Here is a 12,020-nt window from a genome sequence, read left to right as displayed (position 1 = left end):
TTAGTCAAAATCATTCTTTCTGTCACAGGCCAGATAAGAGGTAGTAACATCAAGTACAATAATGACCATGGGAACCAATGAGTAAGGACTGTTACCAAAGAAAACAATTAAAATGAACAAACCAATGGCTCAGCTAAGTTGGCAGCCCATCATCTAACAATAAGACCCTGTCCTTAATCAGGTTCCTAGAAAAAAGGAAGCAGTTTGGCTTTTTATAGCTCTGACTGCATTTCATTCATGCATTCATTTATTCATTAATTCATTCAACAAAAATTTACTCTGCTCCAACTACATAACAAGCCTTGTGCCAGGCATGGAGATATCTGGAAGAAAAAGACTTACACTCAGTCCTCAAAAAGCTGAAATTCTTTGAGGAGCAGGCACACAGTATTAGCATGGTCATTAAAAGCATGGGCTTTGCCATCAGCCCTGCATTAGGTTCAGATTTGTCTACTCACTTGTAACATCAACTTAAGTGAACATTTTCACCCTTAAAGCTTCAGTTTGGATTAACCATACTGATCACACAGAGTGGTTGTAAAGACTGGGTGAGGTAATGAAGCATTTGGTACTGGCCTTGACCTTGAAGTTCTCCGTAAGTGGTAGTTACTACCAACATCAACAGAGTGAAGTTAGGGGGAGAGCAGAGCATTGCACAAGCTGTGGTGAATGGAGTCCCAAAGGAGAATCATCCATTTGATCTCTTGAAAAGTCAATATTTTCCAAAGGTGTTTCTTTTATTCTTGTTTGCAAAATTTGCCATTAGTTAAAATTATAAATAATGAGTTATTTCCTGCAGTATTATATTTTTTCCTTGCCTTTCACATCCCTAATTCTCCCAGTTTCTCTGTCCAGATACCACCCCCAGACATATACTCACCAAGAACTGAAATACCAAACATAATAGTCAATCCTTTGATCAATCCAAACCTCATAATTATGGAATAAAATGTTCTTTGGTAGGAAGGCAATAAGAGGAAAGAGTAAGGAGTTCTTCAGACCTGGGTTTAAATCCTAACCTTGGACAAACAACTTACTCTCTTTAGTAGGTCTCTTCCCATATAAATGAGGATAATAATATTCATGTCCTAGGGTAATCATGACAATTGAATGAGGTCAGAATATAACAAACATTCAAAACAAGTATTAATTTTCTTTCTCTCATCCATACTTAGTATTTCTAGTTATTTTTAAGTAGAGTCCTCACAATTTTAGACCTCAGGACTTTCTTATATTTTCAAAAATTAAGACCCCATAAAGCTTTAGTTATGTGGGTTGTATCTATCAAAATTCAGCATCTTAGAAAATAAAACTGAGAAATTTTTTAAATGATTATTTATTGATTCATTTCATAATTCCAATAAGAAACATGCCGTACATTATTATAAAATCACATCTTTATAAAAAAAATTTATATTTTTCATAACAAGACAAAAATCAGCAAGAAGAGTGGCACCGTTTTACATTTTTACAAACCTCTTAAAATATCTGGTTTGATAGAAAACAACTGGATTCTCATGTCTTCTTCAGCATTTAATCTGTTGCAATATTTTGTTTTGGTTGAATTCCATGAAGAAGGTCAAATCTCGCATAGATTTATAGTCGGAAAAGAGAGAAGCATTTAATAGCTTTTTACAATGTCTGTGGGCATTCTTCTTTGATACTACATTCAAACTGGACAAGAGGTAAAAGTTAGTTTCAAGTGGAGTCTGAAACAATATCAACGAACTTTGCATAAAGCCATTGTTCTGTCTTGCACTTTGAATGGCTGTTTTACCCATGTATGTGATTTTGTAATATACTTCGGTAATTTGGAAAATATTTTTTCAGTGAATTATGTAGATCTTCCAAGTTTCCTAACACAGTATTGAAAAAGGTCACATTTGTTAATATCACCACAAATCTCATCAGAGAAGTGTGCAAGTCCTGAGAAGCTATTAATCTCATGGGTAGCAGATTAAAATTTTCCAGAATTCTAATTTTCTAGTTACCTCAAATTTTATCATTGGCAACAAACACTGACAGCTGTTTTCCTTGAAGGACAGGTTTTCCTCATGTTTAAGAACATATCTGCCACATACCCAAGTTGGAATAATAGTTTGGCTGGCACACATTCTTTCAGGTAAAAATCTTCTATAAAAAAAGGGCCAGTTGAGTTCAAACAACTGCAGAAGTTTTTTGTCACTGTGAACATCGAGCTTCCGTGTGCCGCAGAAATGTTGTATGCATATTTCCCATGTGGTTACACAGAAACACTTTATTTATTATTTATTATATTTTTATTTTTTAAGTAGGCTCCATACCTAACGTGGGACTCAAACTGATGACCCCGAGATCAAGAGTCTCATGCTCTACAGACTGAGCCAGGCAGGTGCCCCAGAAATATATTTTTTTTAAAAACACGTATTCGAGGGTGTAGACTTAATAAAATGAATAACTTTTACTGCTTTATCAAAGATAACCAAGTAAAACTAGCAACTTTATTATGATGATAAATGCTTGCCAGTAAAAATCATAAGAACCACTACTAGCCAGGTTTGAGCCGTTGCCTTGATCTCCAGCACCAGCTGTTTTGCTCACCACTGCTTTTGCAGCATCAGTGCAAATGTCAACACAGTGAAAAAGACAATAACATCTTTTATTATTATCAGAAAATAGTTCGACCCGATGGCCTCTCTGAAAATGTCTCAGGGACCTATGTGGGTCTGTGCACCACACTTTTAAAACCTGTTTAATCTAATCTCTAATGCTTTTAGGAGTAGTTTCTTTCTTTATCTTCCTTGGATATAGGGTCACTAAAAAATTTTATTACACCATGTAAAGAATGCTCAAGTGGCTTACAGTTTTTAAAGAAGTTTTCCTTATGCTATTGTTTAAGATACACTAACAAAAATTTATTTTCCCCATTTTCATATCTGTAGATAGGTTGTAATACGCATTTTAAAATATTTAATAGCACAAAGGTCAAATTTTCTCCCTCTATCAAACATATTGAGAGATTACTTTTTTAACATCATTCCACATGTGCTATGTTTTGTTTTGTGGGTTTTTTTAATATGATGCCAACAATGAGGTATTCATTATAGTTTTGCAAAAGAGGAAGTAGAACCATGAAATGCTTAGATTTCTTACATGTACACACACACAAACACATATGAGTGTACAGAACAGTTTCTTATTGCAAAGGCAATAACTAGCCCATGTGAGAATACAGACAAAAAGAGGAAAATGGAAATTATTTCTAATTCCACTCAAAACGATGGTGTTAGCTATTTGGTATGTATCATTGTAATCTTAGTTTGTGTACATTTATTTAAAAGTCTAACAAAAAATGTAGATAGTATTTTTGTATATTGTGTTTCACAATAATTCTGCAGTTTATTTTTTTAATTTATTTATTTTGAAAGAGAGAGAGCACAAGCGGGGGGCAGGGTGGAGAGCAGAGAGAGAGAGGGAGAGAGAGAATCTCAAGCAGGCTTGCTGCTGTCAGCACAGAGACGGATGCAGGACTTGATCTCACCAACTGTGAGATAACGACCTGAGCCGAAATTAAGTCAGATGCTTAACCAACTTAGCCGGCCAGGTGCCCTTATTCTTCGTTTTAAATGAAAATCTATTGTTATCTAGGGACTCAAAATAAAATTATTTGGTAATGAGTACCTACTTCCTTCAATTGCTATGCCAAGAAAATAACAGCCCAATATGAGCATTCGTTAGAGGAAAGACTCTGACCAAAACAGGGGGAGTCTCTAATCAAAATTTCCTGGCATGACCCAAGCCTGACATTCTGCTTTGCTTTAGCTACCTCGGTCTCCCAGCACACATGTGTGTTTACTGAATTTCATTCCATTTTCCAAAAGCATGCATTCTAGTAAGATCTGCCTAGCAATTCTTACCAACAAAGATGTACATTTCTTACAAAAAGATAGGAATGCTAGTTTCTTTGGTTTCAGAAGATGTTCAAATGTCACTTTTGTACAGTGTGAGCAAGCAGCCCCAAATAAAAGGTTAAACTAACAATTTTCAAGAATACTTAGTTCATAGGGACAGTGGTGCACCTCACATAGTTGCATACTTTTTATCTCGTGTAACCTCCACAAGAACTTCGTCAAGTAGGTACACCAGTCTCATTTTACAGATGAAGATACTGAGGCCCAGCAGTGTGAAGTAACTTGCCCAACGATAGATCACCTCTCAGTCTTTTTATTCTAAATCAAATGCATTTTCTTCCAGCACACAACTAAGTTAAATGCTATTGGAGCAATTAGAACAAATGATAAATTATTGTCATTTCATAGGTAACGATTTGAAAAAAAGAATTAAACATCTTCCTCATATAACTCTTTAAAATACATTTCATATTTGAAGGTTGAAAACAAACCTGACTACATAAAGTTTTAAGGTATATATCCAAAAACAGCATACACAAAATTAAAATACAAACCACAAAGGCAAAAGGTTAATATTTTTAAGGGAAATGGTTCTTAAAATTTAGTTAGAAAATAAAAAAATACCCCAATAAGAAAATGAGCAAAGGATGTAAGCTGGCAATTGGCAAAAGAAGAAATACAAACTGTCCATAAATATGAACAAGTGCTCAGTCTTAGTAGCAATAAAATAGAAATTAAACCTTAAATTAAGATGCCATTTTTAACTAATCAACTGGTATATTTTTGTTTTGTTTTGCTTTGTTTTGTTTTGTTTATAACGATGAAACTGATACAAACTTTTTGGAAAGACATTTGCTAGTATGGATTGAAAAGTAACCCAGCAATTTCTCTGGAGTCAATTCTCAGCAGAGATACAGCATAGCCTGCAAAGGTGTATGCGAAAGGATCACAACATTATCTAATTATGGAAAGATTTATGAAATAAAATTTTATTAATAGATTATCAAATAAACTGTGATATATCTCAAAACTTAACATTTATGTTTTTATTTTCTTCTTTATACCTTTATATTAACTCAAATTTTCTTCAGTGAACCTGTATTAATATTTGATCAGTAAAAAACATACAATTCTTGAGATGCCATTGGCCAAATCTGTGATCTGTTGTCAAGTCTGTGCTAGACTTTGTGTAAAAGTGATTTAGGTAAAAAAAATGACATTAAGGTTTAGCAAGCACTTAACCGAAAAGCTCATTGTGCTGTGTTCTTTGCATAGTTTAGCTCATTCAAGCCTTACAACAATCTTACTAAGTAGATACTATCTGTGGTCAGCACTTCAGAGCTTCAATGAAAGCTGATGCAAGATATTGAAAATAAGAGAAAACGATTGCCTTCTGAGAATTAAAGTGAAATATAATGAGTCAGAAAGAAAATCAGAAAGTTCCCTGTAAACTGTAGGCTGGCTTCCTGGGCCCACCAGACCAGGTATCTCGACAGAGCTGAAAGAATGAACAGGCCTGTAGGTTTGCTCATGGGAGGTTAGGGAATGTGAAGAAAGAGTGGTTCCAGAGGCAAGTATGGGCCACATGCACCCAAGAGCCTTAACCAAGGCCCTTCCAGAGTTTCTAGTCCCGTTGACTATCAGAACGTCCTAAACTTTGTTAGCTGAGGAAGCCAACCACAGGTGAGGGAGGAGCCAGATATGACCAAGAGCATCCATTCTGGAGATGGCTGTCTTAGGACATCTCAGACTGCTGGGGTCATCCAACTCCCCTTGTTCTAAAGCATGAGGACATATTGGATTATGATCTGCTTTCCATTAAAGTCTACTGACAGGGAAAAAAAAAAATTGCTACCTTTGCAGATACTAGCATTTTGGTCCCAGCAGAGCCCCATCTCTCAGTGTGAGTGCATCCACAATCATTCTGATTTGTATAGTTGATTCTCATTACTCATGGGAGTCTTGCTCTATAAAGTATCCTCAAATACTTACTTAGCTAATGCTAAATCATTGCTCCTAGAAAAAAATACAGGATTAGGCTCATGCAAGCCTCTGGACTTTTTTTTTTTTTTTTCCAACTGATCAATACATAACTTTATTTTCTGTGTCTTTCTGTTTAAAGACACCTTATTTAATATATATTGTTGATTCATTAGCTTTGCACTCACAACCAACAACACTATAACTCATGCCAGAATAAACTTATCTAACACACATATTTTCTCTATAAGGCACATCACAGCCTTCTTGCACTTAGGAACACTACACAACACTTCAGCACTACTCTGCAGGACCATTCTAAACAGCAAAATCATCAACAAAAAGCACACAAATGAAAAAAAAAAAGGAAAAGGAAACCAAATAGATGACAAAAAGGACACTTGTTTACAGTATGAGAGGTGAAGTAAGAACACAGAGCCTTGTTTGACCTCAGCTGGGAACATGTGAATCAGGTGACTCAATTTTTTTTTTCCCTTCTGTGTGTGTATATAAATGACTCAGAATGTACTAAAAGTATTGATTTCGGGGTTACAAATAAATTTTAGTAAGTAGGTGAATTCGCAGATATGGATTCTGTGAATAACGAAGACTGACTCGGGCAGATGAACTTGGTGAACAGGACCCTGACCCTGAAGGATGCTCCAGTTCTTTGTGTGCCAGTGACACACAAAGTTTTGGCTACTGAACCAAAAAACTATTCTCAAAAGAATCAACCAGCTCTCCCCAGGTAGCATAGCACAACCTCACTGTGGACTACTCTCTTCTGTTTCCATACTTCTATACAAGTGTTTCTCAAACATCAGAATGCGTCAGGAAGATATGAATGCATCACTGAGCCCACTCCTCACATATCTCACTCAGTAGGTCTGGAATAGGATCCCAGATTTTGCATTTATAACAAGTTCCCATGTGATGCTCATGCTGCTGGTTCAAGGACCATCCTTAGAAAGCCTCTACTGTATACTATTATCTCCATTTTACAAATGAAAATCAAATCTCATAAGGGTTGAGTAACTTGTCCAAGGTCTTACTAACTGGTTTTTAGAATAAGATGTGGCTGAGTTCATGATCAACTTTTCTGTTCAACTGCAATATCTTTGGGGCAGATCTCCTCTTAACATGGCATTTCTCCCATGTGTCAACTATTTTAAGTGGTAGTCTTATTCCTAGCCAGGTATGCAACAGTCTGTTCAGTCATAACAGAATCAAGCTAGAGAACCAAGAGTCCTGCACTGACTTTTGGGCCCTTGGCAGGTAGGGTTTGGAGTACAGGAAGGAGCAGAGAAGAAAGAAGACAGGTATCTCTCAGTCTTGCTATAGGGTGACTCATACTTGATAATAGCTTAAGCTAGCAGAATACAAAGGAATTGTTGTCATCACGCAAGCTTAATGGTAGATTTTGGTTGAGAAGCACTGGAAGGTAGTGATTACACACACACACACACACACACACACACACACACACACACACACAGGAGTGGGGAGTCTGACCTGATTATCTGTTATCTGAGCTTGAATCAGAGTAAAATACACAGTAAGCTCTAAGTGCGAGCTAATAGGGTCAGTTTGGAAGGGGTAGGTGGGAGATCATGAACAACCTTAACGGGGAAATTCATAATCAAGTTACAGAGTCAGGTACTTGAGGAAAATTCATCTTGATATAAGATGAAGTTGCTAGGCTGCTAGATCCATTAATTGTGTGCTGTATCATAATTCATCAAGAACATTTTCACATCTTACTTTTGCAGTAGTATTCCATACTTCTGCTTACCTACATTTGGATTCAAGCACATTCTGCCATTAACAAATGATGCTGAAAGATTCAATGAAATTGTGAAGAATCAGAAAATTTCTGCTAATATTGATACACCAGAAGGTGGATTTGATGCAATTATGCAAGCTGCTGTGTGTAAGGTATGCTGAGGGGTAACCTAAATTGCATCTCTTATTAGCAAATCTATTCTGAAAAGCTTAGCCATCTTTCCCTTAACTGCCATATTTCTATGTTTCTTAAAACAAAAAATTTCCAAAAATTTGTAATTTATTAATGTTGAAATGGACACTTTTTTTATGCCTGATATTCAAATAATCTAATAAAATTATAGTAGTGTTGGGAAAAATTGGTTAAAACAATAGTTAGGTATGATCAATTTTCAAAGATCAAGATCAGATTTGTTCTTGAATAAACCATGGTAAAAATAAAAATCACAGGCAGAAATTAATGAAAAATAAAAATGCCCTAATCAGTATAAAGTTCTACATAAGATTAGACATCTATTGTTTTGAGCCAACAAAATAAGTACCAGAAGCTACACTGTCCCTACAACAATGCAGGGGCATTGCCCCTCCTTGACAATCAGACAGGTATCCAAGGGAATGATTCCCCTGTCCAGATGACAGGTCTTCCTGGAAAATACCAAGAAACAGACAGGGCTGAAGGTTCTGGAAGGTGGAGGAGCCAAGGTATTAAGGGAAAAAGGGAAAAGGGGCCAGGTGGGATGGCGCTGCCAGTATGAGCTTTTGTCCCGCTAGTTCCTGGAATAATATCAATTAAAGCGGGGAGCTCTGCTAAGAAACAGACAACAGATCATCTTAAAAAGCCATATGCTGGGGATTGATTTTGAAAAAAAAATTCTTTTATTTGTGTTACATTTATAATTTTTGGATGGTATCAGTAGAAAAAGAAAAATGTGCCTAAACGTTGGGTGACATTTTAATAAAACAGGCATACTTTAAGTCCACTGTGTATTGCATTCTTACTAGTTTTGCTTAGACTTGGGTTTGGAATGATCTATGACCTCCCTCATTCCCTCTCCTCATTTTTCTGGTAAATTGAAAGCTGGACAGTAAAAATAATTAACTATGTAAAAGTCAAGATCAACTGGATAGTGATTATAGTGGAACGGTTTTTTTCTGAAGCATAAATCATCTAAAAGTGTTATCCAAGAAAAATCAAATGCCATAGAGTTTCATATTTTTAATTCATTAATAGTATCAACTCACAAGAGATGAAAAGGGCCAAAATAGATGGATTAGGATTATAGTTTTTATGATCTTAATATGTCCAATCATAATTGATCCACTCTCAATAAATGCCTGCCTCTATCCCGTACAACACAAATATTTCTTTCTCACTGTAGGAAAAAATTGGCTGGCGGAATGACTCCCTCCATCTCCTGGTCTTTGTGAGTGATGCTGATTCTCATTTTGGAATGGACAGCAAACTGGCAGGCATCGTCATTCCTAACGATGGGCTCTGTCACTTGGACAACAAAAATGAATACTCCATGTCAACTGTTTTGGTGTGTAACCTGCATTCATCACTGTTTTCAGGGCTTCAAGTAGGCAAATGAAGCAACAATTGCTGCAGTACCCAGCAGAATAACCCACATTTGGTGAAAACTGTACATTTTCTGATTTGAGATTAACAAATTGCCCTTAGAGCTTCCGACAGGAGCACAGGTGGATGGTGGGGATATGTGAGAAGTCTGTGTCTGCTCTCAACGACAGCCCCAGAAAGGGGGTCTTAGGCCAAAATAACAATCACCTAGGAATTCCAGTGAATGATGGTCCCAGAGTCATGCCCCCTAAATAATGCCATGCTTTTGTGCACCATAATGTTCCATGGGGAACAACTAGTCAAGTATTGCTTGGCTGGTGCTTATTCATGTTTGGCTTATTTTTGTGATTTAAAAAATGCTGGTAACATTCAAAGAAAAAAAAGCTCTTGACTTTTGTAAAACAAGGTAAAATTTTCAGAGCTCTTTGACATGTATGATCGTATTTGATCCTCACCAGAACCCTATGTATCTAACTGCTTTCCTTGTTTGGACCATGAGGCTCTCAAGGACATGTTCTTCCCTCTGTCTGGAATGCTCTTCCCTCGTAGGTTGCTGAGAGACTCTTAATTATCTTTTAAAACCCAACTTAATTATGACTGCTCCCAGAGAGTGCTCTTTGCCCTCTGCTGGCCCCGAAATGATCATCCTTCCCCTCACTCTTAATATGTAGATGTCTCCTTACCCATCTCCATGCACAAATGTGTTTGCTCATATTTGTCAGTCTTTAATATGTGTTCCTTGGGGCCAAGACTGGTGTATTATCTCTATTTCCTGACAGCACAGTGCCTGGAACAAAATGGGTGTTGACTATGTATGAAATAAAATTGAATTATGAAGCAGCAACCTGGGAGGATCACATTATCCCTACTTAACACTTGGGAAAATATGGTACAGAGAATTCAAGTGACTTCTTAAAATGACAGTGCTATAGAAATATATATAAGGGAGAGGGAGAGAGAGAGAGAGAGAGAGAGAGAGAGAGAGAGGGAAAGAACCTAGAATTCTAATATCAGATTGGAAAAACTATTCCTGAAAAAAAGAATTCAATGAGATAATATATATTATATATATTATATATATATATATTTTTTATAATATATATAATATATATTAGTTTAAAAAAAACCCAAATGATTCATAAATTACCTGCTACCATTCCTTGACTTAAATTTCTAAATTTCAACGTGAGTGTTTCCCCCTATTGACCCATAGTAGTCCTCAAACTTATATATTCTTTTATGATGTAAGTTGCCTTTCCACATTATAATATCCATGAGAGTAGCCACATTTTTGTGTTTTAGCCTTTGAGGGCTAAAAAGAAACTGTGAGGCATGGATCTCTTTTTTATTACTTTTTCTTGCAATTATTCAAATGCCCCATTAATAGACATCTCTGAAAAAGCAGGATCTTAGAAGCAAGCACTACTTGTTGCTTGGTATGACCTTCCCATCTAATAAAAGTTCAATTTACTTTTGCTCAGTGAGTTGGTGCAAATGCACAGAAGTTGTGGATTATTTCCATGTCTGCCTACAGCATAGTTCCCTGGGTCCTTTGAACACTTCCTATGTACTCAGTGCTGAGTCAGGCTCCAAGGGCCACAAAATAATAGGACACGGTCCCCGGCCTTGAGGAACTTACAATATAACTGTGGAAATTAAACCAACTGATTTAGGCCAAATTGAAAACCACATTTGCCCATCTATGAAGGGCTTCACAGTGTGATCCTTGCAAAACATGCACATCAGTAGAAAGTGTGAGAATGTGGAGATAGGAAGGCCCAGCGATGGAGGAATTTAGGCTTGAAGGTCAGGAATTTTTGGTGTTTGGGCTATTGAAAAGCAGGGGACACTGAAAATGTCAGACCCCGGAAGATTTATGTTATCTGGATATCTACTAATAAAAATCCAAATCGGATGGCAAGCCCATTTTACACAGCCAGATACGCAGCTGGATCATTTACCGGAGTATTTTAGACAAAACTATAGTTTTCCTGGAATTTGAATCTTGTGCCTAAAGAAGATATCAGGCAGAATTAGTCCCAGAGTGCTGAGAATATGTGAACACAACACATCAGTGTACGAGAGGGCTTACTTGTCAGTGTTGCTCTGCTTTGGCTGCCTTCATGATCAACATCATCTTAGCCTCACTGTTTGCAGGCTACTCTTTCATTTGAGTTTCCTGTTTGTACATTATCCACGTTTGGATTTGTACAACAGCCAAGTGTGCTGCATGTTTTTTAACCTTGGAAAGTAGAGGCCATGTTCAAATTTGATCATTTATGCCTTTCTGGTTTTTTAAAGAGCTCGTATCACTTGGGCATGAATGTGTCAATGAAAAAGAAATACAATGTGTTTTCAGTTGTCCTGTAAGAATGTCGCAGGATCCCCTAAAATTGATTAGTGACATCAAAAAGTCAGTAAAACCAAATCCAAAACTGGTGCAGGAACGTCTCAAATCAGATGGACGTAGGAACCCTAGTGTGTCATTTCTCAGCAGGCTGTCCCTTCCTCCCGCCTCATCCAATTCCAGTAGGAGTGTCCGAGCTACCTGAGTCACCTCAGTCACATCCGTCATGTCTACCGCTCCTCCCCCAGCTCTAACATTCTCTACAGCTTGAGCCTGTTGGCAAGCAGCGCTTAGAAGAACCGTGTCTTTACCCTTGAAATACGACACACTATAATTCTTTTTTTTTTTTTAATTTTTTTTTCAACGTTTATTTATTTTTTGGACAGAGAGAGACAGAGCATGAACGGGGGAGGGGCAGAGAGATAGGGAGACACAGAATCGG

General features: G+C 37.0%; 1 protein-coding gene across 8 annotated transcripts in view; it reads left to right on the top strand.

The window, feature by feature from the left end:
- The window catches only part of ITGB6 (integrin subunit beta 6), a 132,349-nt gene that overhangs the window by 65,470 nt on the left and 54,859 nt on the right, over positions 1-12,020 (top strand). For all 8 annotated transcript variants that reach the window (XM_040475164.1, XM_040475163.1, XM_040475162.1 and 5 more), the window contains 2 exons: positions 7,640-7,805; positions 9,032-9,193. In XM_040475164.1, the coding sequence (XP_040331098.1) occupies positions 7,640-7,805; positions 9,032-9,193 (328 nt within the window). The remainder of the gene's footprint in view (positions 1-7,639; positions 7,806-9,031; positions 9,194-12,020) is intronic.

The sequence above is a fragment of the Herpailurus yagouaroundi genome, unplaced genomic scaffold (assembly GCF_014898765.1).
Source record: "Herpailurus yagouaroundi ecotype Mexico unplaced genomic scaffold, PumYag 140, whole genome shotgun sequence".
In the NCBI taxonomy this organism is placed as follows: Eukaryota; Metazoa; Chordata; class Mammalia; order Carnivora; family Felidae; genus Herpailurus; species Herpailurus yagouaroundi.
Note: the sequence above shows the minus strand (reverse complement) of the source record. Positions and strands in the feature narration are given on the sequence as shown.